This window comes from Nicotiana attenuata, unplaced genomic scaffold, assembly GCF_001879085.1.
Source record: "Nicotiana attenuata strain UT unplaced genomic scaffold, NIATTr2, whole genome shotgun sequence".
Lineage (NCBI taxonomy): Eukaryota > Viridiplantae > Streptophyta > Magnoliopsida > Solanales > Solanaceae > Nicotiana > Nicotiana attenuata.
The window spans coordinates 119,836-147,813 of NW_017671376.1; the positions used below are offsets into that span (position 1 = coordinate 119,836).

At 40.2% G+C, this 27,978-nt stretch overlaps 1 protein-coding gene and 1 long non-coding RNA gene across 2 annotated transcripts; one reads left to right on the forward strand and one right to left on the reverse strand.

Annotated features, from left to right (window-relative positions):
• Positions 1-1,201: 1,201 nt before the first annotated feature.
• On the forward strand, positions 1,202-1,585 carry LOC109207898. Its single transcript, XM_019370900.1, has one exon. The coding sequence runs from the start codon at positions 1,202-1,204 to the stop codon at positions 1,583-1,585; it is 384 nt and encodes a 127-aa protein (XP_019226445.1).
• Positions 1,586-9,392: 7,807 nt separating this feature from the next.
• On the reverse strand, positions 9,393-10,794 carry LOC109207899. The gene is made up of 2 exons (XR_002065073.1): positions 10,080-10,794; positions 9,393-10,004 (listed from the first exon to the last, which is right to left on the reverse strand). It is a non-coding gene; the product is annotated as an uncharacterized LOC109207899 (long non-coding RNA).
• Positions 10,795-27,978: the final 17,184 nt, after the last annotated feature.

A 27,978-nucleotide genomic window follows, 5' to 3' on the forward strand; every position in this document is an offset into this window, starting at 1 on the left:
AAACGCCTATAACTCAGTGGAATGGATATTTTTGAAACAGGTAATGGATAATTTGGGATTCCCTACACAATTTATTGGCTGGATTATGGAGTGTGTCAAAACAGTCAACTACACCATCTTGATCAATGGAGAGATCACTACCCTTTTTGATACAAAAAAAAGGCTTAGACAAGGGGACCCTGTATCCCCCTTTCTATTTGCTATTATAATGGAATATCTAAGCAGAAGTCTCAATGGTCTAAAGGGGGGAAAAAGGCTTCAAATATCGTCCAAAATGTGCTAGAATGGGTGTCACACACTTAAGCTTTGCTGATGATCTATTGTTATTTGCAAGAGGTGATTTAACATTAGTGACTGCCATGCATAGATGCTTTAATTAGTTTCCTCAAGCATCAGGGTTACAAGCCAATATGGGAAAGAGTTCAATGTACTTTGGAGGGGTATCAAGTGTTGAAAGAAATAGAATACTGCAACATCTGGGATATGGACAAGGGGAGATGCCTTTCAAATACTTAGGCATACCACTGTCAACAAAAAAGATATCAATGATTAAGTGGCAACCACTCATACAAAAGATAGTGGCAAGGATATCTTCATGGACAGCTAAGAAACTATCCTATGCAAGAAGAGTACAATTAGTGCAAAGTGTGATATTTGGATTCCAGGCTTACTGGGCCCAGTTATTATCATTACTTGTCAAGGTGTTGAAAAGTATTGATCCATATTGTCGGAGCTATATATGGTTTGCCACCAATACCATCACTAAGAAGGCACTGATATCCTGGGAAAAGATATGTTCTCCAAAGTCTTGTGGAGGATTAAATCTGGTGAACATTCATCTATGGAATAGAGCTGCTATAACTAAAGTGTACTGGGATGTGGAAGCCAAGCAGGATAGACTGTGGATCAAGTGGATTCACTCCTATTATATCAGAGGACAGCAATTCTTGCAAATGCCAGCTCCTAAACAAGCTTGCTGGATGATCAGACAAATTTTCAATGCTAGAACAGATTAGAATTTGGTACAGAGGAGCAAACAGGGCACTAGTATGACTAGACACATCTATCTACATCTACTGGGACAAAGACCTCGAGTGCCATGGAAATGCTTAATGTTTCAGAACTTTGCGAGGCCTAACGCACAGTATACTATGTGGATGTTACTACATGGAAGACTTCCCACCACAGATAGATTGACAAAATGGGGTTGACAGTAGATACACAATGTACTCTATGTCACAACCATGAGGAAAATAGAGACCATCTGTTTGTCATTTGTGAGTATACCAAGAACCTGTGGATGAAGATTATGCAATGGATGCAACATGAATATAAAAGGACACAGAACTGGGTACAGCATCTTGAATGGAGTTTGCAGCATGCTAAAGGCAAGACCAAAAGAGCAAAGATATTCCGATTGGTATATGCAGAAATAGCACATGTAATTTGGATTGAGAGAAATCTGAGGATATTTGAGAAAAGGGCACGTGACTGGACTACTATTGCTCGTGAGGTTGCATACATATGCAACATCAGAGCTACTGCTGGCATTCAGAGTTTAGTACATAGTTATAGTTTTGTTTGAGTGTACAGAGGATCATATGACATAGAAGATAGAGTTGTAATGAGATAGCTAATTGTGTAAGCAATGCTATGATTTTATACAGTTTTATTGGTGATTAATATAAAATTGATTAATTACCTAAAAAAAATAAGCAACTTGGAATTAGCGTATGGACTATGAATGATTTTTTTGTCCTTTTATTAAAAAGAAAAATAAGTGCAGTTAAATAGAATACTAAAAATGTTAATACTGTCAGTTTTGAAGTTTAAATTTATTTTTAAATATTTTTGCTTGTTATGGTCCAAAAAGTGCAATATTGGAATTATGCTAATGCAAAAGCATTGGTCAACCATCAACTACCCACTACCTGATTGAGTGGTCTTGGATTATATTTTTGTAAAAAGGTATTTCTTTTTTTTTTTTTTGAAATTTTTTTGGCCAAGAAGGAGCAGTGCTTTAGAGCAGCACCAAAAGCAGTTTTTTTGTTTTTGGAAGATGCAATAAATTCTAACTTCTTTTAAGAAGTAGGAAAAAAAATTAAAGACAAAAGTATCCTTACTATAATTTTTTTTAATTTAAATTATTCCATTTTTGTTTCGATCATCCCATTTGTCTTTGTTGCTTAATTTATTTATATCGTATTTTTATTCTCCTTCTCCTATTCTTCTTTGAAATAGTCTCTCCCATATAAATAGATCCTCTTATGAAGCAGATTTTTAATATATCTGAATGATTGTATTTTGATATATTTCAATTATCATGTAATAATAAGTAATGTAGGATACCAAATATTATTAGTTTGGATAACTATATTTTATATTGATTAAGACCTTTAAACTATATTATACTTTATTTTTTATATGTTCAAATTTAATAAAAATAAAAATTAATTAAACTCTTTTATACTAAATATTGAAATATTGGTCGCAGCTGTTTACTTTGCCTTCAAAGGTCTTGAAGATGATTGATTCATTCTGCAGAAGCTACACCTAGTCTGGAGTAAATGTGATCACAAAAAAGGCTCTAGTAGCTTGGGATAGAATGTGTACACCTAAATCTAGTGGGGGCCTAAACTTGATATATTGCACCTATGGAACAAGGCTGCTCTAGCTAAAGTCTGTTGGGATGTAGCAAATAAGTAAGATCGACTATGGATAAGATGGATACATGCTTACTACATCAAAGACAAACACTTAAAAGATATGGCAATTCCCCAACAAGCAAGTTGGATGGTAAGACAGATCCTAAATGCTAGAACAACACTACAACAGGTGCATCATCATCATCATCCAAGAAAGAGTATTATCAGAAGATTCTACTTGCAGCTGCCGGAAGATAGACCAAGAGTTAACTAGAAATACCCGATGTTTCAAAATAATGCCATGCCAAAATGTATATTTACCATGTGGCTACAACTACATAGGAGATTGCTGACTGCAGATAGGTTTGTATAATGGGGACTAGCGGTAGATTCCAGATGCTCTTTATGTCAAGACCATGATGAGAATAGGGAACACTTATTTGTCAAATGTCGATTTGCCAAGGAATTGTTGCATACAATCCTGCAATGGATGCAAAGATAGGATATTGCTAGAGATACTTGGGAACAACATATGCACTGGGTTGTATAATGTGCTAAGAGTAAAACACAATGAGCATAAGTCTTCAAGATGGTGTATGTTGAGATAATTCACTCCATTTGGATAGAAAGGAACATGCGGCTGTTTGAAAAGAGAAGCAGAGGAGCTGAGTATTGCACGCAAGATAGCCTACATATGTAATTTACGAGCCATCACTGGGATTAGTAGTATGGTGCAGCATCTTATGTTTTGATATTGAAAGTTAGTGTTGGTTTTGGATTTTGTAAGTTAGATAGCTTTTGAGTTATAAGCAGGCTATGGATATGTAAAAGTTACTGGTGATTAATACACAAAAAGGTTAGTTACCAAAAAAAAAAAATATTGAAATTCATTTCTCCTTTAAATAATACTAGTTGTAAACTGAATATTTATCGTCTTTTTGTACTTTGACATTCAAAGGTACTTTTTACAAAAATTAATCAAACACAATTTATTTATTAAATATCGCAAAAAGTACTATTAACCAAATGCAAATTATAACTATCCAAAAATATTTTTTAAAAAATTCACGTTTGAGCAAAAATACTTTTCAAATAAGCATTTTTTTTTTTTTTTTGCAATTTGGCCCAACGAACTCTTAATTAGCTCTCAATTTAAGATCATCAAACGCTAAGGGTAGTGATTGGCGGGAAAGCTTTTTCTTTTCTCAAAAACTTTCTTTGACATGAAAAGACTACCATGATTTCCGAACGAACCGAGGAAGCGTCGAGGCATGAAAAAACTTATCTATAATCTGCTTATTTCCAAGTACATATCAACTGCCGTCTCTGTGGCCGCCAAAAGCATACCCTCTCTCGGATATTGAATGGGTTGACCCGGGAAGAGATCCGGACGGACCTTCCAACAAGCATAATAGAAGTTGACCCTGCTCCCTCCCATCTCAAGAATAATTGAAGAGAGTTATCTCCAGTCACCGACATTGACATAAAAAAAATAAGAATGGTGTTTGTTAAACATTTGATGAATATCAAAAGTGTTAGTATATCTGACAAACTTAAAATACCAAAATTGCTCAATAATATGTTTAAGAGGACTAGTTTAAACTTATCTTCAAAAGACCATTATTTATCATTTTCTCTAACTTTTGTCACGATCAAAGTCTTCTAAAAATTATGGGTCTATGGTCAAACCTCATAAGTTCTATTCAAATAACGTGTCTGCTTAATCTCTTAAAATAATTGAGAAGAATATATTTTGACAATATATGTATATTGTTAAAGCATTCAATATATGTATACTCCCCCGGTCCATTTTAATTATTTTTTGATTTTTTCTATGGTTCATAATATTTAATTTTTTTAAATATCAAGAAAGAATTAACTTTTTTTTAAAGTTGCCCTCGAAGTAAAGAGCCTAGGAGTATTTGTTGTATTTGCAATAAACAAATTAACGTTAATATGTCAAGTACGTTATTATTCAATGTTAAAAGGTGAATTTTTTAATTAGTGTAAAAATAGCAAAAAAACGCTTAAAATGGATCGGAGTATCACTTTTATCGAAGTGCAGTTTAATATTCCTTTTGACAATATCACGGAAGAAACAGACAAAATATGGAAAAGGGGAGGCAGTGGGATTTGCAACGTGTAGAGCTTGTATGTTAATCTTTTTTTCGCTAAACTTTTTTGTTGATATTAGAAGTGCAATGATTTTTTTCCCCTATGTTTGAGGGGACGAACACGTAGGTTAAGCACCTCATTAATTTTTCATTTCGAAATTTTTTCTTGAACGTTTCTTTTTTATTCTTCGAAACATCAGGAAATTAAAGAAAAAACCACAAGCATATAGAAATTTTTTATCACAGGGTCATTATGTGATTTTAAACTAGTCCTTTGCGCCAAATGATTGTTTTTAGTTGTAATGAAAAGCCGCCTCAAGTTTTCAATTCAAAAGATTGGAAATATTTTACTAGTACTTCTTTATCATTTTCTATTTTGTTATTCCTTGATAGAGTACAGTTGACATGAGTCTTGAATATGTACGATTTGATCGGTTCAAATAAAAAAACTATAACGATAATTATGCTTCCGCCCTAAACTAGTTAGAGTCAGCGATATGAATACTCATTCGTTTTATTAAGCTCAACTAATATCATCATCATTATCAAAATGAATTAATTAAAGTGTAAATAGAAGTTCTATACTAAGTTTAAAATATGTGTCCAACTAGTAGGTATTACCTATATGGATTTTTCTCCTTTATTGTGCCCTATATTTAGCTAAGTCAACATTAATTCTAAATGTTTGTAAGTCTTTTGAGGTAACTTCTGCTACTGTGGGCAGATGCGGGCCCATGTGTATGGATGAGGGGTCACCGAACCCCATAAACTTCGGATGAATTCCTGTATATTTACATGTATATACCTTGAAAATAGTTAATTTAAAGCAGTTGGCACCCTGAACACTAAAAGTCTTTAGGGGGCATTGGTTGAGCAGAATAATGTGCCCCATCGCGTAAAAATTCTGGGTCCGCCTCTGACTTTGGCCTTGCTCACATTGCCGGTTCGAAACCCCGATGAAAGCTGCGGCGAGCTGGCAACCAGATTAAAACTTGGTAGTTTATGATGAATACTGAATCCTCCTGATCGGTCCAAAAACAATTATAAAGTGCATTGATAGTTTAGGAAAAGAGCTATGGAGAAGGGCATATTTATCATTGTGTTTGTAGATAATAAATTGCGTCGAGAAAATAAAATCAAGACCGAAAAATATTGCAACAATCGTAGTATTTTATTTTGAATATTTGAGTGTACAATCTCTATGAATCCTCTGATTCTTCTTTCCAATAGTAAATAAATTCAAGGGTCTTTAAGCTTGATCTTGAATCTATATTTGTTTCCACGAACGATGATCTTGTTCTTGAGCTTTAACTTGAGCTTGATTGCTTGAACTTGATCTTGATTCATTCTTCGTTCTTGAGCTTGAACTTTATTTCTTGAACTTGAACTTGATTGCTTGAAGCTTGAAACTTGTAGAGAAATTTGCGGTGTTTGATCCACGAGCTCTCTCTTGCTTCTTGTTATAACTTCTGGTGTCTTTTCTGAGTTATGAAGACCCCTATTTATAGTTGTGGAAGGGAAGAGTTATGATAAGAACAAACTCTTTCCGACCAATCAAATTAAAGTGTGACATGGCCGCATTTGATTGGCCAGAACATGTCACTTGCACACGTGGCACGATTTCATTGGCCTTTCAGTGTGACTGGGCATGCCTTGTCATTTTGACACGTGGCATGATCATATTGGCTCTTCCGCTTGACTTGGCGCGCCACGTCATTTGACACGTGGCACCAAACCGGGCCTCTAGGAAGATGTCATCTTGGGCTTAATGAAGTGGGCTCATCACTTTAGCCCAATTAAGTGGGCTAACCCAATAGATTAAGACATATTTATTTAATCCATATATATTGGACTTATATAATTAATTCAATCATATTAGTCCATAATATTTATTTCGACTAATATATCTTGAATTTTAAAATATAATCCAAATTATTTTATGGATTTAAATCCAATAAAATTTAAACGTCTACAAATGCCCCCTACTTCAAGACTTGTCAGAGTGTCAATATAATTGACTAGGCTTGAAATATTAACAAAGGCCATTAACGCCTTTTTATTCTTGCAAATGATTTCATGGATTTACTTATTCATGCCTCCTTCAAACGTAACTTGAGGTAAGTCATTTTGTCCAATTAGGTAAAGAACTTATGAATGGGCCATAACTCTTATTTAAGAAATAACATCTCAAATTTTGAACCAAAATAATTTCATAGTCATAATTTCTTTTGCTAATGGAATCTAATAACCACACGTGACCACTGTCCAATTCCAATTAGAATAGCTTTTGTAGACTTTGATAGCTGAAAAACCCACTATCCAATTCCAATTCGAAATCAAATAGCTTTAGCCTTTAGTTGACGTCTATTTGGATACGGAATAATCTGGCCACCAAATCCATGTTGGAAATTAATTTGCCGCCTTTAATTCGATCCCACATCGGCAATATGCTATAGCAGGCCATCTATGAAGATCTATATAAAGCCATATGCTCGTATTTGTTGAGCATTAATTCGCAGTATTTGCAAGCTATTTGAGTCTATTTTTGTGGACTCGGAAGCACTAACGCGAAGGTAATTTCTTCTTCTTTCCTTGTGCTTTTCTTGTTTTGTCATTTTTTTTGTAGGTCAAGCGAGAAAGATATGTTCTTGTTTAACGAGATGATCCATGCATGAAGAAGACAATCTTGGGATGTGAGGGGACGGGTACTCATCCCTGCCCAAATATCGGAGGGATTACTTTCATGGCCCGATTCTTGGAGAGATTACTCTCAATGTGGCCCAATTCTTGGAGAGATTACTCTCAAAATGGCCCGATTCTTGGAGAGATTACTCTCAATGTGGCCCAATTCTTGGAGAGATTACTCTCAAAATGGCCCGACCACCGGAGAGATTACTCTCAATGTGGCCCAATTCTTGGAGAGATTACTCTCAAAATGGCCCGACTACCGGAGAGATTACTCTCAATGTGGCCCGACTACCAGAGAGATTACTCTCAAAATAGCCCGACTACCGGAGAGATTACTCTCAATGTGGCCCGACTATTGGAGAGGCCAACTTAAGGTGCAAAGGGACTCATATGTCCACCTTAAGATTGGAAAGTTATAGTTCCTTTTAAGGACAAACCCGCGAAGAGGCCAACTTAAGGTGCAAAGAGACTTATATGTCCACCTTAAGATTGGAAAGTTATAGTTCCTTTTAAGGACAAACCCGCGAAGAGGCCAACTTAAGGTGCAAAGGGACTTATATGTCCACCTTAAGATTGAAAAGTTATAAAGCTTCAACTCGAAGACGACATCAACTTGAACACTTGGAAAACTTTGAAGGTTTGGCGGACTTTGCAGACTTCAACTCGAAGATTCGGAGGGCTTAAACAATTCAACTTAAGACCGATTAATTTGAAGACTGAAACTTGAAGACCGACGAACTTGAAGACTTCAACTTTGAGACTTGGAGGGCCTAAATATTTCAACTTGAAGATTGGCGAATTTGAAGACTTCAACTTGAAGACCGACGGACTTGAAGACTTCAACTTTGAGACTTGGAGGGCCTAAATATTTCAACTTGAAGATTAGCGGATTTGAAGACTTCAACTTGAAGACCGATGGGGTTGAAGATTTCAACTTGGGGACTTCAACTTGAATACACTTAAAGACTTCAACTTGGAGACTTCGAGGGCTTAAATATTTCAGCTTCTCTTTTACTTTACATTGTCCGACTTTTATCTTAGTCGTATAATTTTCAGCTTTACGCGCTTGTAACAAAAGATTCATATCTTGTCGTGGGAGAGTCCAAATAATGAACCGTTTGATTTTTCAAAAATTAGACTTCAATATCTAAAATATATCCAAAACTTAGATCAAACACCTTCAGAATCACCCCGGATAATATTTTGAAACCAACTCACTACTAGAAACACATGGATTTCCCACGGCGAAATCAGTGGGAAACCGGTGGGAAAATCGAGTTTTCAAACCGCATTCCCACCGAAATGAGTCACCAGGAAAATGCCTGGTGGGAAATATCTTCCCAGAGACGCGGTGGGAAATTTCCCACGGGTTTCCCAGAGAAACTTTAATAGGAAAAATAATGAAATTTCCCACCAACAATCAGTGGGAACTATTATTAGTAATTTTTATTAATTTTAATACATTAGCCATGGAAGTGGTGGGAAAAATACATAGGGAGCTGGAAATAAAGTATGAACTTTCCCACTGATAACGGTGGGAAATATGCAAGTTCTGAAAAATAAAGTGTGAACATTCCCACCGATATCCGTGTGAAATGTGTTAATTCTGAAAATAAAAGTATGAACTTTCCCACCGATATCAGTGGGATAAATGCAAATTATGAAAAATCGTATGAACTTTCCCACCGATATCAGTGGGAAACATGCAAGTTCTGCAACTAAATGACGAACCTTCAACGGAATCAGTGGCAATTTCGTGGGAAATCTGGAAATTATTTTTGTGCACAATGCTGTAAATATACTGCACCACCTGCCAAACAAAAAAATACAACCACCAATCTAAATACAATTAAACATTCACACACAAAGATCAGCATCTTCCGATCCATTTCGTTAATTAACAACCAACAAAAACTGAAAATACTAGGAACCAATAATGCAACTTAACATTCAAATAAGAAATTCAGCATTCAATCTTATCCAATTGATACATAACATCCAACATCATAGTCCTACCCAAAATCATATTAATAAAAGAAACTACTCCTTAGTCTTGTTAGAGTGTGATGGAGAACGTGACATAGGAAATCCACCAGATGCTAAGAGGTAGTTTAGCTGGGCTTTCAACGTCACCAGTGACACGTGTAAATGCAGCATCCTTTCGCCTCATTTCTTCATCCCTCCGCCTCTCATCTTCCTCCCCCCGCCTATCTTCTTCCTCCCTTCGCTTTGCCTCCTCCTCCATTCGCTTTGCCTCCTCCTCCCGCGCAGCCCTTTTATGTGCATACAACTCAGTGATCTCTGCTATTCTTCTATTCAATAGCTCAAACTCATCCTGATTAATCGAGGACCTTGAGGAAGAAGAGCCACCATATCCAAAAGACCGACGACTAGAACTAAACTCTGATCCAAGGCCGTAAACTCTTCCCTTATGTACGCCACCAGCCGCCTTAATTCACAAGTCCATATAATCCTCCTGGGATGGTTGGATTGGCTTTCCTTGATCATCAGTTGGTTGGCTTTGAACAAATTCCTCCAAGGATTGTTTGAAAGTATTCTGCAAAAAAGTTACAACTATTATATGAATAAATTTAATTAATGAAAAGTATTAAAAAGTAACTTGAAATCTTACATAGGTTGTCTCGGCCCGTGGCTCGATCCAAGTTGTCTTTGTTCCATCCTTTAGCTTCTTCATATGTGTATGCTCAAATACCTCATCTTGAGTAGCTGGTCTTTTTAAAGACTTTTCTTGTTAAATAAAACATGAAAATAGCAAAATTAAAGTGCTATGTCCATAAAACGGTTCTCTATTCTTGAAAATTCAAGTAAGCAATGGATAAGAGAATACAAGTAATGGATAAAACTTATAGAGTGCTCAACAAGAACTGTGAAAAAGAAAGACTAATCTAGATTTAAATCAGGAAATAAATCACATAAAGCATCACCTACTCTTTTCCAAAAAGGTAATAAGTAACAGAGAAAAACTTAAGTTAACAAGTAACCATTAATCCAGTTCCTGGTTCATAGTAATATTGCGTACGAGGAACAAAATCAGTTACAACTTCAGCAGAAGGCTCCTCGCTGGAACAAAAGGGGGAACGTGAAAAGGGATAGTCTTTGTCATAGTTGTGAAAATGAGAAAGAACATCATGTTAATCAATGGAACTTCACACAGAAAAATAAATCAACATGGTAAAGAGAAGGTTTAGCACATTCCATAAGATAGATTGCTTGAGTCATATCAGCAAAGCATTGAAGTATAAACAGGTTGAATGCCAATAATACTATAACAACAGGTGATTCAGTGGTGCTCTCTACAAATCATGCAAAACTGAAGCACTTTTTTATCAATGATCTCCTACGTAAAACATGATGCAAAAATATTTTATAATAGTTGACATAGGCATTTAAATCTACTTCCATTATCAAGAAATGATATCCAAAAATAGCAACATACAAATTCAAGAGGGGGGGGGGGGGGTCAGTGTAAGGTAACAAGTTCCATCAATTGAGCCAACTAACATGATAATGGAATGGTCACAATGTTATGCAGACAAAAAATGGGGCAAAAGAGTTGTGCAAAATGAGAAAATCTCATTGAAATTGACAGACAAAGCAAAGGTTGGTTCTCTATTGAAACTAGTATATCTTTTACTAACATATAACTTCATATGCGTGCACCACTGTCTTCAATTAAGGACAAAATGCAGTTTCACTTCCTTTCTTTTTCCACTAAAAGATGGCTTGTAACTTAATTGTATAAACAATTTAATTGTGAAACACATTTTTCCATACTTGGATTGAATTCGAGAAATAAGAATACCACGTTAAAAATTTCAGATTTGCACAGTCTCACCAAAAAAAAAAATTATATCTTGGTGTAGGAATATCGAAATTGCAAACCGCTTGATTTCTTGAAAACTAGACTTCAAAATCTAGAACATATCCAAAATTCTCAACCAAACAACTTCAGAATCGTCCCAGATAATATTTTGAAATTAACTTTATATTGCAGCACGCTATCAATTCCAGATTTGTGCAGTCTCACCAAAAAAATTCATATCTTGGTGTAGAAATATCAAAATTGCACACCATTTGATTTCAAGAAAACTAGACTTCAAGACCTAGAACATATCCAAAATTCTCAATCAAACAACTTCTGAATCGTCCCAGATAATATTTTGAAATCAACTTTACATTGCACCACGCCATCAATTCCAGATTTGCGCAGTCTCACAAAAATTCATATCTTGGTATGGAAGCCTCGAGATCGGAAGATGTCTTACTTGCCATCAATCGAAATTTAAGAGCCATATTCTCACAAATATCTTGAGTTCAAGTCTTACTGAATTTGATACGTTGTGCCAAGCAATCTTTTCCTTATACTTGTGTTTCCTTTTGATGTCTCTCTTCTCTTCCCCTTTTTTTTAACGCAGAGGGCGAACTTAGGTTTGGCGAACCTGAAGACATAGAGAATCCCTGGACTTCATTGCAAATACTTGACATCCTCCAAAAATCGGCCCATTGAAGATATCAATTTACCGTGGAGGGTTGCCCCCTTTAAATCAAATGAGATCAAAGTTCAACAGGAGGATGGCATTTCAGCTTGATCTAACATTCCTTTATACTTCATTCGAACAACAATTGGGCCAATATGTATCTTTTGAACTCATGCGACTGAACTTAGAATGAAACTCTAAGCTGTCTACGTACCTCGATGAAGAGGATCAAGTCATACCGTAGTTCAGACTGGGTAGATTTTTTTTCTTTTTTTCTTTTTTTTTACGTCCTAACTTTTGCCTAGGCCGCCTCTTTCGAGATTTCAACCTAGCAGACTTTTTTTTCTTTTTTTTGGGCCGTACACAGTTTATACTCTTGCGGCCAGGAGTGTAGCAACATGCAGTTTAGGCTCGTGCGTCAAGGAGCGTCATGACTTGCAGTTTAGGCTCGTACGTCGAGGAGCATTATGACTTGAAACTTCATGGATAATACTTCTTCAAAAACTTGCCGTTGATAGGGCCGATTCTCATACCATCTATATCAACCAGCTTGTAAGCCCCACTTGAATAAGCTTCTTGTACGACATATGGCCCATCCCATTTTGAAGTGAACTTCCCTACAGGTTTATGGGAAGTAATTATGGGTCTTCGTATGGCAAGGACTTGATCTCCTACTTGAAAGGATCTCGGACGAACTCTTTTATTGAAGGCGCGAGACAATCGAGCTTGATAACATTCAAGACTCTGTTGAGCTTCCAATCTCTTTTCATCAAGAGCTTCCAACTCTGCTAATCGAAGTCGAGCATTTTCTTCATCAGTGATCCCTTTTTGAATAGCCAGTCGTAACGAAGGTATTTGACGCTCAAGTGGCAAGAAGGCTTCAACTCCATAAACGAGTGAATAAGGAGTCACCTGTGTTAGCGTGCGGTGAGTCGTCCTATATGCCCATAGAGCTTCTTCCATACGGCATTCCAATCTCGTTTGGATTTGGAGACGACTTTCTTTAACAAGTTGCATAGAGTCTTGTTAAATGCCTCAGCTAGACCATTGGCGGCAGCATTGTACATCGAAGAGTTACGTTGCTTGAAGCCAAAGAGATCACAAATCTTGTTCATCAGCCTATTGTCGAATGGCTTTCCATTATCCGTTATTATGTAACGAGGAATGCCAAATCGATAAATAATGTTTACTCGGATGAAACTTGCGACATTTTCCTTCTTTACTTCTTTAAGAGCAACAACTTCAGCCCATTTTGAGAAGTAGTCAGTTGCAGCCAATATGTATAGGTGCCCACCAGAGGACTTTGGCAGTGGTCCAACAACATCCAATCCCCAAGCATCAAATAGCCAGGATGCAACAGTCGGGTGCAACACTTCATGATGTTGATGAATAAAATTCGCATGGAATTGACAAGCCTTGCATCTTCGAGCGTAGTCCAAGCAATCTTTTACCATCGTTGGCCAATAATATCCCATCCTTTTTATATGCAAGTGAAGCTTTGGTCCAGACTGGTGTGACCCACATACCCCAGAATGCGCCTCTTGCAAAGCTTGGAGAGCTTCTTCTTCTCCTAGGCATCGCAAGAGTACTCCCTCGAACGACCTTCTGTATAGAGTATCCTTGTAGTAAAGGAAGCGAGGTGCACGACGACGGATTTTAGTCCTTCTCCTCGGATTTTCTGGAAGTATCCCATAGCATAAGTAATCGATAATGGGTTGTCGCCATTCTTCTTTCTCAACTTCAGAAACAGCAACAAGATGCTTGAGTTCGTTTTCTTCACCTTCAGCCTCATTTGGGGGCGGTACTACCCATTTTTGGCATACGGTAACTTGCGCTTGGTCAGGCAGGGCTAATGATGAAGCTAGAGCAGCTAAAGCATCAGCCTTCTTATTTTCTTTCCTTGGCACATGCTGAATAGTCACATCACCGAGCCACCCCATCAACTTTTTAGCGTAATCATGATATGGGCTAGGTTCAGGCTTCTTAACCGTCGTAACTACCCAAAAGCTGATTGATCACTAACTGGGAGTCGCCAAAAGCTNTTGTTGTACGCAAACTCTGCAAGTTGCAAGAACTCAGCCAACGAACTCCAAAATCAATAACACAGGCACGCAACATGTCCTCCAATATCTGAATGGTACGCTCGGACTGCCCGTCCGTCTGAGGATGAAATGCGGTGCTCAACTCTACCTGTGTACCCAACTCTCGCTGAAAAGTCCTCCAAAACTGGGAAGTAAACTGAGTACCCCTATCTGAGATGATAGAAACTGGGACCCCATGCAACCTAACGATCTCCCGGATGAAAATCTCTGACAACCGCTCCGAAGAATAGGTAGTACACACCGGAATGAAGTGCGCGGACTTGGTCAGCCGATCCACAATCACCCAAATCGAATCAAACTTCTTCGAGGTACGAGGGAGACCACTCACAAAATCCATAGTAATCCTCTCCCACTTCCACTCGGGAATATCTATCCGTTGTAGTACACCACCGGGTCTCTGATGCTCATATTTGACCTGCTGACAGTTGAGACACCGAGCTACATGACTCACTATATCTTTCTTCATTCTCCTCCACCAGTAGTGCTGCCTCAAATCCTGATACATCTTCGCGGCACCCGGATGAATGGAATACCGCGAGCTGTGGGCCTTCTCTAATATTAACTCCCGAAGCCCATCCACATTGGGCACGCAAATCCGGCCCTACATCCTCATCACGCCATCATCATCAATAGTCACATCTCTGGCGTCATCGTGCTGAACCCTGTCCTTAAGGACAAGCAAATGTGGATCATCATACTGGTGCTCTCTGATGCGGTCATACAAGGAAAACCGAGAAACTACACAAGCCAACACCCGACTAGGCTCCGAAATATCTAACCTCACCATCCGATTGGCCAAAGACTGAACATCGACTGCGAAGGGCCTCTCCCCAACTGGAATGTACGCCAAGCTACCCATACTGACCGCCTTCCGGCTTAACGCATCGGCCACTACGTTGGCCTTCCCCGGATGATACAAAATGGTAATATCATAGTCCTTGAGTAACTCAAGCCACCTCCGCTGCCTCAAATTAAGATCCTTCTGTTTGAACAAATGTTGAAGGCTGCGATGATTAGTATATACCTCACAAGATACGCCATATAAGTAGTGCCTCCAAATCTTCAACGCATGAACTATAGCAGCCAACTCCAAATCATGTACGGGGTAGTTCTGCTCATGAGGCTTCAACTGACGAGAAGCATATGCAATAACTCTACCCTCCTACATCAACACACATCCGATCCCAACTCTCGAAGCATCACAATACACAGTGTAAGAACCTGAGGCTGATGGCAAAACTAACACTGGAGCTGTGGTCAAAGCTGTCTTGAGCTTCTGAAAGCTCTCCTCGCACTCGTCCGACCATACGAATGGTGCACCCTTCTGCGTCAACTTAGTCAAGGGCGAAGCAATAGAGGAAAAACCCTGGACGAACCGGCGATAATAACCTGCCAAACTGAGGAAACTTCGAATCTCCGTGGCTGAGGATGGTCTGGGCCAACTCTGCACCGCCTCTACCTTCTTTGGATCAACTTGAATACCATCACTGGACACCACGTGTCCCAGAAAAGCTACAGACCCAAGCCAAAACTCACATTTGGAGAACTTTGCATAAAACTTCTCCTCCCTTAACCTCTGTAGCACCACTCTCAAGTGTTGAGCATGCTCCTCCTGGCTATGCGAGTACACTAGGATATCATCAATAAAAACGATAACAAATGAATCCAGATACGGCCGAAATACGCTGTTCATCAAGTGCATGAACGCAGCTGGGGCATTAGTCAGCCCAAAAGACATAACCAGGAACTCATAGTGCCCATATCTAGTTCTGAAGGCAGTCTTCATAATATCCGAATCCCTAATCTTCAGCTGGTGATAGCCTGAACGGAGATCAATCTTCGAGAATACCCTTGCCCCCTGGAGCTGGTCAAACAAATCATCAATACGAGGTAGTGGATACTTGTTCTTCACTGTCACCTTGTTCAACTGTCTGTAATCAATGCACATCCTCATTGTGCCATCTTTCTTCTTTACAAATAGAACCGGTGCACCCCACGGTGACACACTAGGACGAATAAACCCCTTATCTTGGAGTTCCTGAAGTTGATCCTTTAGTTCTTTCAACTCTGCTGGTGCCATGCTATACGGAGGAATAGAGATGGGCTTAGTGCCAGGCACCAGATCAATACCAAAATCAATGTCCCTGTCCGGTGGCATGCCTGCCAGGTCTGGTGGAAACACATCAGGGAAGTCCCTCACGACGGGGACGGAGTCAAGACTAGGAGTCTCAGCTCCGATATCTCTCACGAAAGACAAATAAGATATACAACCTTTCCCAACCATCCGCTGGGCCTTTAGAAAAGAAATCACCCTGCTGGGAACATAATCAGTCGTACCACGCCACTCAATCCTCGGGATACCCGGAATAGCCAACGTAACTGTCTTAGCATGACAGTCCAGAATAGCATGGTACGGAGATAACCAATCCATACCCAGAATAACATCAAAATCAACCATGCTCAACAGCAATAAGTCAACTCGGGTCTCCAGGTCCCCAATAGTCACTAAACAGGATCGGTATACATGATCTACAATGATAGTATCACCCACTGGGGTAGATGCATGAACAGGCAAAGCAAGACAACCTCGGGTAGTACCCAGGTGATGAGCAAAATATGAAGATACATAGGAATAGGTAGATCCGGGATCAAATAAGACAGAGGCATCTATGTGGCAGACTGAGATAATACCTGTGATAACAGCATCTGAGGCAATGGCGTCCTTCCTATCTGGAAGAGCATAGAATCGAGCCTGACCACCGCCAGTCCGGCTTCCATCCCTGGGGCGGCCCCTGGCTATCTGACCTCTACCCCTAGCTGGCTGGGCGGGTGCTGATGAAACAGGAGCAGAAGATGAGGGCTAATCCCTCTGCTGAGACTGACTACCACGACGCCGAGGACACTGCCTCCTCATATGACCGAACTTACCGCACTCGTAGCAACTACCCGGCGCTGGAGAAGGGGACTGATGAAACCCCTCGCTGCTGAAGAACCCTGGGCTAAAGAGGCAGGTGTAGAGCTATGAGCTGGAAGGGCACTAAGTGAAGTCTGGCCCTGCTGAAGTCCCTGATGAACACGGCCTGAAGAGGCCCCACTGTACTCTGGACGACCTGACTGAGGAGGCCTGAAGTAACGGCCTCTGCCACGCTGGAACTGGCCCCTAGACGGAGCACCACTAAAATTACCCGAACCTCGAGGCCTCTTTGCCTCTCTCTCCTCACGCTCCTGACGGCGAACCGTCTCAATCTCTCGAGCCATGTCAACTACCTCCTCAAACGAGGCACCCATAACCCTCTCTCTGGTCATCAAAATACGGAGTGAATAGTTGAGGCCATCCACGAACCTCCTAATCCTTTCCCGATCTGTCGGGATCATCCAAGTGGCATGTCGAGCTAGCTACGTGAATCTCAACTCGTACTGGGTCACAGACATGTCGCCCTAAACCAACCACTCGAACTGACGATGCAGCTCCTCCTTATGAGACTGCGGTACGTACTTCTCCAGAAAGAGAGTGGAGAACTGCTGCCATGTAAGGGGCGCTGCACCAACCGGCCTACGCCTCTCGAAGTCCTCCCACCAGGTGAATGCAGACCCTGAGAACTAGAAAGTAGTAAAAGCCACACCACTCGACTCTAAGATCCCTGCAGTGCGAAGCATACGCTGACACTTATCCAGAAAACCCTGGGCATCCTCGCCCTTGGCACCGCTGAACCTCGGAGGCTGAAGCCTGCCGAATCTCTCAAGACGACGCTGCTCATCGTCCGGCATAGCTGGAACCTCATAGGCTGGAGCTGGTGCAACTGGAGCAACTAGAGGAGCTATGGCTGCTTCCGGTGTTTGAAATCCCTGGGCAACCTGCTCAGGTGTGTGAGCAACAGGGGTCTGATGTCCTCCCCCGGCCTGGGAAGCAGCTGCTGCAGTAGAAGCTGAGACCGCCCGAGCCAGGCCAGTACAAACTGATAGTATCTGGGCCAAGGTCTCCTGGAGATCAGGAATAGCAATAGGCACTGCTGGTGCCTGCACAGGTGCTGTTGGGACATCGACGGCTGGAGTCTGGTCCTGAACTGTGGCGCTGGTGGGTCAGCAGGTGTTGTCTCTACTGCCCTACCTCGACCACGACCACGACCGCATCCACGGCCTCTAGTGGGTGGTACTGGTGGTCGACCATCGCGTCCGGTAGCACGAGTTCTCGCCATCTGCGAGAGAATAGAATACAGAGATTTAGTTCTCGAATCACAAAGCCGCACGACAAGAATTTCAAGAATATGGAGTTTTCCTAAAGGTTCTGCAGCCTCTCGAGGAGAAGTACAGGCGTCCCCGTACCGTTCCGCGAGACTCTACTAAACCGACTCATGACTCGCGAGGCCTAGTAATCTAGGCTCTGATACCAACTTGTCACGACCCCAATCCCTGTCGTGATGGCGCCCAACACTAATGCCAGGCAAGCCTGACCAATATAAATACTCTCAACCCAAATACGCAATCCGTTAACAAATAATATGATTAAAATATCAAATATCAAGGTTCCAATCTGAAACTAAATAAAATAGTATGGAAAATAATAACGAATATCCCAGCATTCCCCAATAGATCGGGAGTCACGAGTCTAGAGCCTCTAGATGTAACAGAGTAATATATCCATAGTAATAAAGAAGTCTAGGATATGGAAAGATAAATGAAATAAAGGGGAGGAGTCGGGTCCTGCGGACGTCAGGCAGCTACCTCAACAACTCCTGAAAATAAACTTCACGAAAACAGCAAACAGCTCCACTAAGTCTCCGGAGCACCTGAATCTGCACACATGGTGCAGGGAGTAAAGTGAGTACTTCCAACTCAGTGAGTAATAAACATATATAATGGCTGAAAGTAAGAAATTCCGAAATATTACAATATAAAGCTATAATCAGCGATTCAGCACATTAAACGATGAAACAACAACAATACCAGGACAATTAAGACCAACAGATATAAATGCATGAATGCAATGCAATGCACATGACCGCTGCGGCGCGCAGCCCGATCCATTTGGGTACCCGCGCTCACTGTGGGGGTTCAGACTCCGGAGGGGCTCCTACAGCCCAAGCGCAGTATCATCGTAACATTTGCTGCGGCGTGCAACCCGACCCACACTCAGTCCATATATATATATATGCATGCAAGCCACTCGGGCACAGTCAGATTATTCATTTTTGGTCTCAATTATTAGGAATTATAGAGCTAAGTGTTTAAACCTTTATTTATTTATTAAACATTTCGAGACAGTGTCTAATTCAGGACTGATATCATGAAATATGCTAAACATCATGGAAGCAGTGATAAGGATCCCTGAAGGATGCAAATGATAGGCACAAAGCCCCAAACATATTCATAAAATCCAAGTAGGATGATTACCAAACAATTTCTAGTCAAGAACACAGTACGAACATCAATCAAAACGGACTAGGTCAAAATTCCCAGTCACAATCGACCCCGCACTCGTCATAGAGTACGTGTCTCGCCTCAATATAGCGTCACAATGTGATATACCGGGGTTTCAAACCCTCAGGTCATCATCTACATCTATTACTCACCTCAAGCCGGCCACAAGTCTAGCTCGCTATGCCTTTGCCTTTCGAATCAACCTCTTCGCACGCCGAATCTGATTAAACCACAACGAATACATTACAATAGGCTAAAGAAACATAACCCAATCGAAAAGACTCGAAAAACACCAAAATTCACGAAGTTGGCAAAACTCGAGCCCCGGGCCTACTTCTCGAAAAATTACGAAATTTACATCACTAGATTCCTCGTCTCGCCACGAGTCTACACATACCAATTTTACCAAAATCGGAGTTCAAATGCCCTTTCAAAATCCATTTTTACATCACAACTTTCCAAGCCCTAACTTGATCCGTTTTTGATGAATTTTCCACAATTTACATGTAATTTCTACCATGAACTCGAATAATTAGGCCAAGAGACTTACCTCCAATTGAGTCTCAGTCAAAACCCTCGAAAATCCTCACCCAAAGCTCTCCAAGTCGCTTAAAAATGGTGGAAACTACCTCTTGTTCGCGGATGAAATATAATATTTTAAACCCTTCTGTCAACAGCGATACTTATACGGTCCCGCTTCGGCTTATGCGGGACCGCTTCTGCGGCCAAAAATCCGCTTATGCGGTCTTCACTTAAAAACCCGGACTTCGCTTATGCGACTCGAACCCCGCTTCTGCGGTTCCCTTAAAACCGCTTCTGCGGTACAATGTCCGCTTATGCGGACCCGCTGAAGCGACCAATTTCCGCTTATGCGGAACTACCCTAACCCACACCTGGCCGCTTCTGCGATCACTCACCCGCTTCTGCGATCGCTCACCCGCTTCTGCGGAACCGCTTCTGCGGTCCATTTCCGCAGAAGCGAAAATACCAGATGACAGCAGCAACAGACCTGTAACACACCGCAAAACCTCTCGTTCAACCACCCAAATTCACCCCGAGGCCCCCGGGACCTCAACCAAAAATGCCAATACATCCTAAAACCTCATTCGAACTTGTTCTCATCCTTAAAACACATCAAACAACGCTAAAACCATCAAATCACATCGAATTCAAGCCTAAGTTTCTTAAAAACTTCCGAACTACGCATTCGATCAGAAACCCGACCAAAACACCTCCGAATGACCTGAAATTTTGCACGCATATCCAAAATCACCTAACGGAGCTACTGCAACTGTCGGAATTCCATTCCGACCCTCGGATCAAAATCTCACCTATCCACCGGAATTCGCCAAAATGCCAACTTTGCCAATTCAAGCCTAATTCCACTCCGGACCTCCAAAATCACTTCCGATCGCACTCCTAAGTCACAAATCACCTCCCGAAGCTAACCAAATCACCAGAGTTCACATACGAGCCCTCTAACTAATAAGTCAACGTTCGGTTGACTTTTCCAACCCAAACCTTCCTTAAAGGGACTAAGTGTCTCATTTCCTATCCAAACCAATTCAATTCAACTCTAACTCACCCGTTGCTGATAATAAAACATGAAAGAGCAATAAATGGGAGAAATGGGGCTGTAATACATGAGACGACGGGTTGGATCGTCACAGCGTATCAGAAAGTGGATCATCCGTGTTAGAAGATGGTAATGACTGCAATGCCAAATTATCTCCTTTGAAGACGTATAACAAGAGAAATAGATCCGCTAATAAGGTATTAGCAGTAAGACCAGATGAAGACTTCATTTCTCAACTCTCTAGCAACAAGGTTTGCAGAGTCGTTAAGAAAGAAAAGAATCCATGATTGGCTCTACTGAAATGCCTTTAGCTATACAATTATATATTTTGTTTGCTAAGCAGGATTAGAAAGGAAAGATTTTTATTATTTGCGCAAGTTATGTCTAGAGACGAATCGTCTAAATATTGATCTAGATTCATCCTTTCAAAATGCGATTGCGAAGACTCAGATTGACTATCTCCTCCTCAGGAGCTGTGACAGCGGGTTGTGCAAGGACTGCAAGGTGATTCCGAGTGAAACACTCGCGACGCAGCATAAACTCTTGGTGCTAGACGTTGGTATTAAGATAAAGAGGAGGAAAAGGTCTGCTCGAGGAATACCAAGAATCAGGTGGGGAGCCTTGACTAAGGATAAAGCCCAAGAGTTAGAGTGCCGGTTGTCGGCTATGCGAGCTTGGATGAGCAGTGGGGACGCGAACACTATGTGGTCAGCGACAGCAGACTGCATAAGGAAGTCTGGGAGAGAGGCGTTAGGGGTCTCGACAGGTGTCTCTGGTGGGCACAAAGGGGATTGGTGGTGGAATGAAGTGGTCCAAGGAAAAGTGGAAGCAAAGAAGGCGGCATACCTGAAGTTAGTGGGGAGCATAGGTGAGGAGGAGAGGCGAGCGTGTATGGAGAGATATAAGGTAGCTAGGAAGGAAGCTAAATTGTCGGTCACGGAGGCTAAGACTGCGGCTTATGGTCGTATGTACGAGAAATTGGGGGAAAAAGGCGGGGAGAAGAAGTAATTTCGGCTGGCCAAGTTGAGAGAGAGGAAGGCTCGAGATTTGGACCAAGTGAGGTGCATTAAGGACGAAGATGGTAGAGTATTGGTGGAAGATTCCCAAATTAAGAGGAGATGACAGACTTACTTTCATAAGCTTCTGAATGAAAAAGGGGATCGTGATATTGTGCTAGGCGAATTGGAGCATTCTGAGAGTCATCGTGACTTCGGGCACTGCAGGCGTATCGAGGTCGACGAGGTCGTGGGGGCTATGCGTAAGTTGAGTAGAGGCAGAGCGACCGGGCCAGACGAGATTCCGGTAGAATTTTGGAAATGTGTAGGGAGAGCAGGTGTGGAGTGGTTGACTGGGTTGTTTAATGTTATTTTTAAGGCGAAGAGGATGCCGGATGAGTTGAGGTGGAGTACGGTGGTTCCATTGTATAAGAACAAAGGTGATATCCAGAGTTGTAACAACTATAGGGGTATCAAATTACTGAGTCATACCATAAAAATATGGGAGAGGGTGGTTGAAGCGAGGGTGAGGATGACAGTGTCTGTATCCGACAACCAGTTCGGGTTCATGCCGGATCGTTCCACCACAGAAGCTATACACCTTGTTAGGAGGTTGGTGGAACTGTACAGAGAGAGAAAGAAGGATCTACACATGGTGTTTATTGACCTAGAGAAAGCGTATGACAAGGTTCCTAGAGAAGTTCTCTGGAGATTCTTGGAGGCAAAAGGTGTGTCGGTTCCTTATATTATGGCAATTAAGGACATGTATGATGGGGCTAAGACTCGGGGTAGGACAGTAGGAGGCGACTCTGAGCATTTTCTGGTTGAAATGGGGTTACACCAAGGCTCTGCGCTCAGTCCGTTCTTATTCGCCCTGGTGATTGATGCGATAACAAATCATATTCAAAGGGAGGTTCCATGGTACATGCTATTCGCCTATGTCATAGTTCTGATTGATGAGTCACGAGCGGTGTTAACGAGAGATTTGGAAGTTTAAAGACAGACTCTTGAGTCTAAGGGTTTCAAGCTAAGCAGAACGAAGACGAAATACCTCGAGTGTAAGTTCAGCTCTGAGCCGGGGAGGTGGACATGGATGTGAGGCTTGAGTCACAGGTTATCCCACGTAGAGGCAGCTTCAAGTACCTTGGTTCGGTTATCCACGGGGGAGGGGAGATCGACGAGGATGTCACACATCATATTGAGATAGGATGGATGAAGTGGAGGTTAGCATCTAGAGTCTTGCGTGACAAGAGAGTGCCAACGATACTTAAAGGTAAGTTCTATAAAGCGGTGGTTAGACCGGCCATGATGTACGGGGCTGAGTGTTGGCCTGTTAAGAACTCACATATCCAAAAGATGAAAGTAGTAGAAATGAGGATGTTGAGGTGGATGTGCGGGCACACTAGGATAGATAAGATTAGGAATGATAATATTCGGGAGAAGGTGTACGTGGCTCCCATTGATGACAAGATGCGGGAAGCGAGGCTCAGATGGTTCGGGCATGTACAGAGGAGAAGCCCGGATGCTCCAGTAAGGAGGTGTGAGCGACTGTTTGTGGAAGGCACGAGAAGAGGTAGAGGGCGGCCTAAGAATTATTGGGGAGAGATGATCAGGTAGGATATGGCGAAGCTTCATATTTCCGAGGACATGACACTTGATAGGAAGTTGTGGAGGTCGAGTATTACGGTTGTAGGCTAGGAGGTTTGAGTCTTGCATTAATTTGTACCTTTGTGAGCCTAGTCCGGTAGGGTTTTGTCTAAGATAGCTAGGGGCAATGTCGTGTCTTAGTATTTTCTATTTTCGACGCAGGATCTATTTACTAGCCATCGTTTTTGCTTTGCATTTTTTTTCTGCATTTTATGTTCCTATTTTTCCTATGATCTCTGTGGTGAATCTAATATTCTCTCCTTTTGTCTTTTTATTATCTTGAGCCGAGGGTCTTTCAGAAACAGCCACTCTATCCCTTCGGGGTAGGGGTAAGGTCTGCGTACATACTATCCTCCCCAGACCTCACTTGTGGGATTTTACTGGGTTGTTGTTGTTGTTATTTGAACTGTCCGTTAATATTTTTTTAAGGCAGCATATTAGTTACTTCAGCAGTACAATCGCTTAATGAATCTGATGCTGCTGCCTAAGAGATTTGCTATTTGCTTCATTATTGGTTGTGCATTATATAAGTACCTGGGTGATCCAATATTGTTCGTTGTTCATAAATGATATCTTCTGATGGTAAATGCCATGTTGCTTGCCAAACACTTTCTGGCCGTGACATTGAATTTGATAAAAGTAGTATAGCAAATAATTGCTTAAGATATGATGTCATTCCCCAATTACTTGATTCCATTATAACATCTACGTATTCTTTGTCATCATCTAATAAACCCAGAGTATAACATGCATCTCTAAAAGTCTCATGATTACAACCGTTGATTTTTTTTTAGTTCCTCATAGCTCCTTGGACCTTTAATGGCATTCAACAACAATGTAATGTAATATTGCTCGCCAGATCCAGGTGAAACAAAGAAGATTCTCCCAATAGAAAATGCAGATGTTCTACTTTTTTCCCATCTTTCAAGTTTTTTTTCCACATAAACTTTAGAGAAAATTCTGCATAAGTCAATTTTCTTGCTTCATGAAATGTCTTATTAGCTTTAAAGTAGCTTATAAACATAGATTCCTTAACGATTGGTCTATTGACAACTGCATCAATTGGATCATCATCTGAAAATATGACAGTTTGATTATTTGGTAGGTGAAAAGGTAGCCTTTCTACAAATGGTTCTCTATGATGTATTGAGAATTTAAAAATTCTCCAAGCAACTTTCACAAGGTGATATATATCGGCAATCACAACACATATTTATTTCATCAACGATCCATGAGTCTTCCTTACTTACACTTTGAGAAAAAGCTACGGTGACACGATCATTTTCTTTATTAATATACTGAAATAAGTACTTAATGGATCAGGATTGATTACACAACTCCACTTTAATACGTGCACCATACTTCAATAATAAAAATCTATTGTGTGGTACAACATACCTATTATCCAACTCAATACCTACTCTCTTTGGAGTTCTACCATTATTCTTTCTTCTATTAATTGGATACTCATCTTCATCAATTGTAGCTGATGGCACAATTTTTTTTGGAAAGTGCTTTGTGTATCTACCATTATGCATGTAAGGAGAAGATTTTCTAGCAGTACCACAAGGGCCATGCATCATGAAATTTGTAACAACATTATAATAATGATGATCTACTTTTTTATCTGGTAATTCTGCAAGATATGTGCATGAGGCAAGCCTTACTTTTGGAATTCAACTGTATAAATCACTGAGGCAATATCTTGCTTTTTATTCGGAATAAATACCTAAATGTCGCAGATATTGATGGAATAATTTCAGCAGAATTACCAGATAAAAAAGTAGATCCTCAATGCTGTTACAAATTTCATGATGCATGGTACCTCTAGAAAATCTTCTCCTTGCATGCATAATGTGTATATGGTGAAAATTAGGGCTACCCGATTTCGTTCTTCGATGAAAAAAGTGATACCACGTCCGGAGACCGGAACGTCGAGCTCGAGGTCGAAGCTCCTTTTCAATGTCGAGGTCGATATCATTTACGAGGTCGAAAGAAGGCATGCTTCGAGATAATACCGTTATGATTCAGTAACGGAAAGAGCGAGATACCCGCAACGGCCCGAAGATCACGGCGTAAATTTCGGAATGGGTTGGTCTTGGCAGTTAGACAACTGTCAAATATGATTTCCTATTGTAATTAGAAGTGTAGCTTATTTAGGACTCCCCTATTATATAAAGGGGGAGCCCATTCATTTGTAACCACGGTTCACTAATAAGAAAATATACATTCATCACTTTCTTGCTTATTGTTCATCAAAATTGCCTTATAATTTGTCGTTCTTACTATCCCACCTCGAGACTGTCATAAGTCTGTCGAGATTTAGCTTGTATACTGGGTTGACTTATTTCATTCTTTAATTTATCTATTTAATCCCTTGATTATCAATTGGTATTGAATTAAATCACATATTTAAAAAACTACAATATAAGTTTACTTGGTACTCAATTTTTAGAGTAAACAGAATGGTAGATGCACAAAAGCACTTTTCAAAAAATTCGTGCCATCAACCATAATTGATGAAGATATCCAATTTATAGAAGAAGGGATGATGGTAGAACTGGAACAGAGTAGGTATTGAATTGGATAATAGGTATATTGTAGTACACAATAAAATTTTATTATTGAAGTATAGTGCACATATATGTGGATGGTGTAATCAATCATGAGCCATTAAGTACTTATTTAAGTATGTTAATAAAGGAAATGATCGTGTCACTGCAGTTTTTTCTCAAAGTGAAAATAAGGAAGACTCAGGGGTTGTTGATGAAATAAATATGTATTGTGATTGCCGATACATATCACCTTGTGAAGCTGCTTGGAGAATTTTTAAATTCTCAACACACTATAGAGAACCATCGGTAGAAAGGCTATCTTTTCACCTTCCAAATAATTAGACTGTCATATTTTCGGATGATGAGCCAATCGATGCAATTGTCAATAGACCAACCAATAAGGAATCTATGTTTTTAAGCTGGTTTGAAGCTAATAAGACATTTCCTGAAGCAAGAGAATTAACTTATGCAGAATTTCCTCTAAAGTTTGTGTGGGAACAAAACTTAAAAGATAGGGAAAAAGAAGAACACTTGCATTTTCTATTGAGAGAATCTTCTTTGTTCCACCTGAATCTGGCGAGCAATATTACCTTAGATTGTTTTTGAATGTCATTAGAGCAATGAGGAACTCAAAAAAAAATCAACGGTTGTGATCATGAGACTTTTAAAGATGCATGTTATACGCTGGGTTTATTAGATGATGACAAGGAATACGTGTATAATGGAGCAAGTAATTGGGGAATGACATCATATCTTAAGCAATTATTTGCAATACATTTGTCAAATTCAATATCACGACCAGAAAATGTTTGGCCAGCAACATGCATTTACTATTAGAAGATATTGTTCAAAAAGAAAGAACAATATTGGATCACCCAGGTAGTTTTTATGACAATAAAAGCTGGCCAATCTTTCACATGCTATCCTTACGGTATAAATATTAAGTTACTTTATAAATAAAAAGAAGTTATTTCATACAAACTGCTCTCATAATTATAAGTAACTCCATACACTTTAGAGAGGTGAAAAATTTACTTAGTATTATCTGAATTGAAATTCAAACTTTATTCTTATGATTTTACTCTTCGATCCTTAGATCATTCCCTCAGAGATTATATTTGAAATGAAATTTGACATATATATATATATTCCATCTAGTTGATATTATTTAAATTTCTGAGGTAATAGTTGTAGACAATAAATTTGCGTCGAGAAAATAAAATCAAGACCGAAAATATCGCAACAATCGTAGTATTTTATTTCGAATATTTGAGTGTCACAATCTCTATGATTCCTCTGATTCTACTTTTCTAGTATAAATTCAAGGGACTTTGAGCTTGATCTTGAATTTGAATTCGATTTATCCGTCGCGAACACTTTGATTTTTGCCACAAATTGTATCATGAACAAGTAGCCTTGATCTTGAACGCCTTGTATTTGATTTGACTTCGTTCTTGATCTTGAATACTTGAATTGTTCTTCGTTCTTGAACTTTGAACTTGAACTTGAAGCTTGAACCTTGTGGAGGAATTTGCAGTGTTTGATCCACGAGCTCTCTCTTGCTTCTTGTTATAACTTCTGGTGTCTTTTCTGAGTTATGAAGACCCCTATTTATAGTTGTGGAAGGGAGGAGTCATGATAAGAACAAACTCTTTCCGACCAATCAAACTAAAGTGTGACATGGCCGCATTTGATTGGCCAGAACATGTCACTTGCACACGTGGCGCGATTTCATTGGC

What these genes read in the sequence shown, in the direction of transcription:
- LOC109207898 (XM_019370900.1), top strand. Translation starts at nt 1,202, where the DNA reads ATGGGGTTGACAGTAGATACACAATGTACTCTATGTCACAACCATGAG.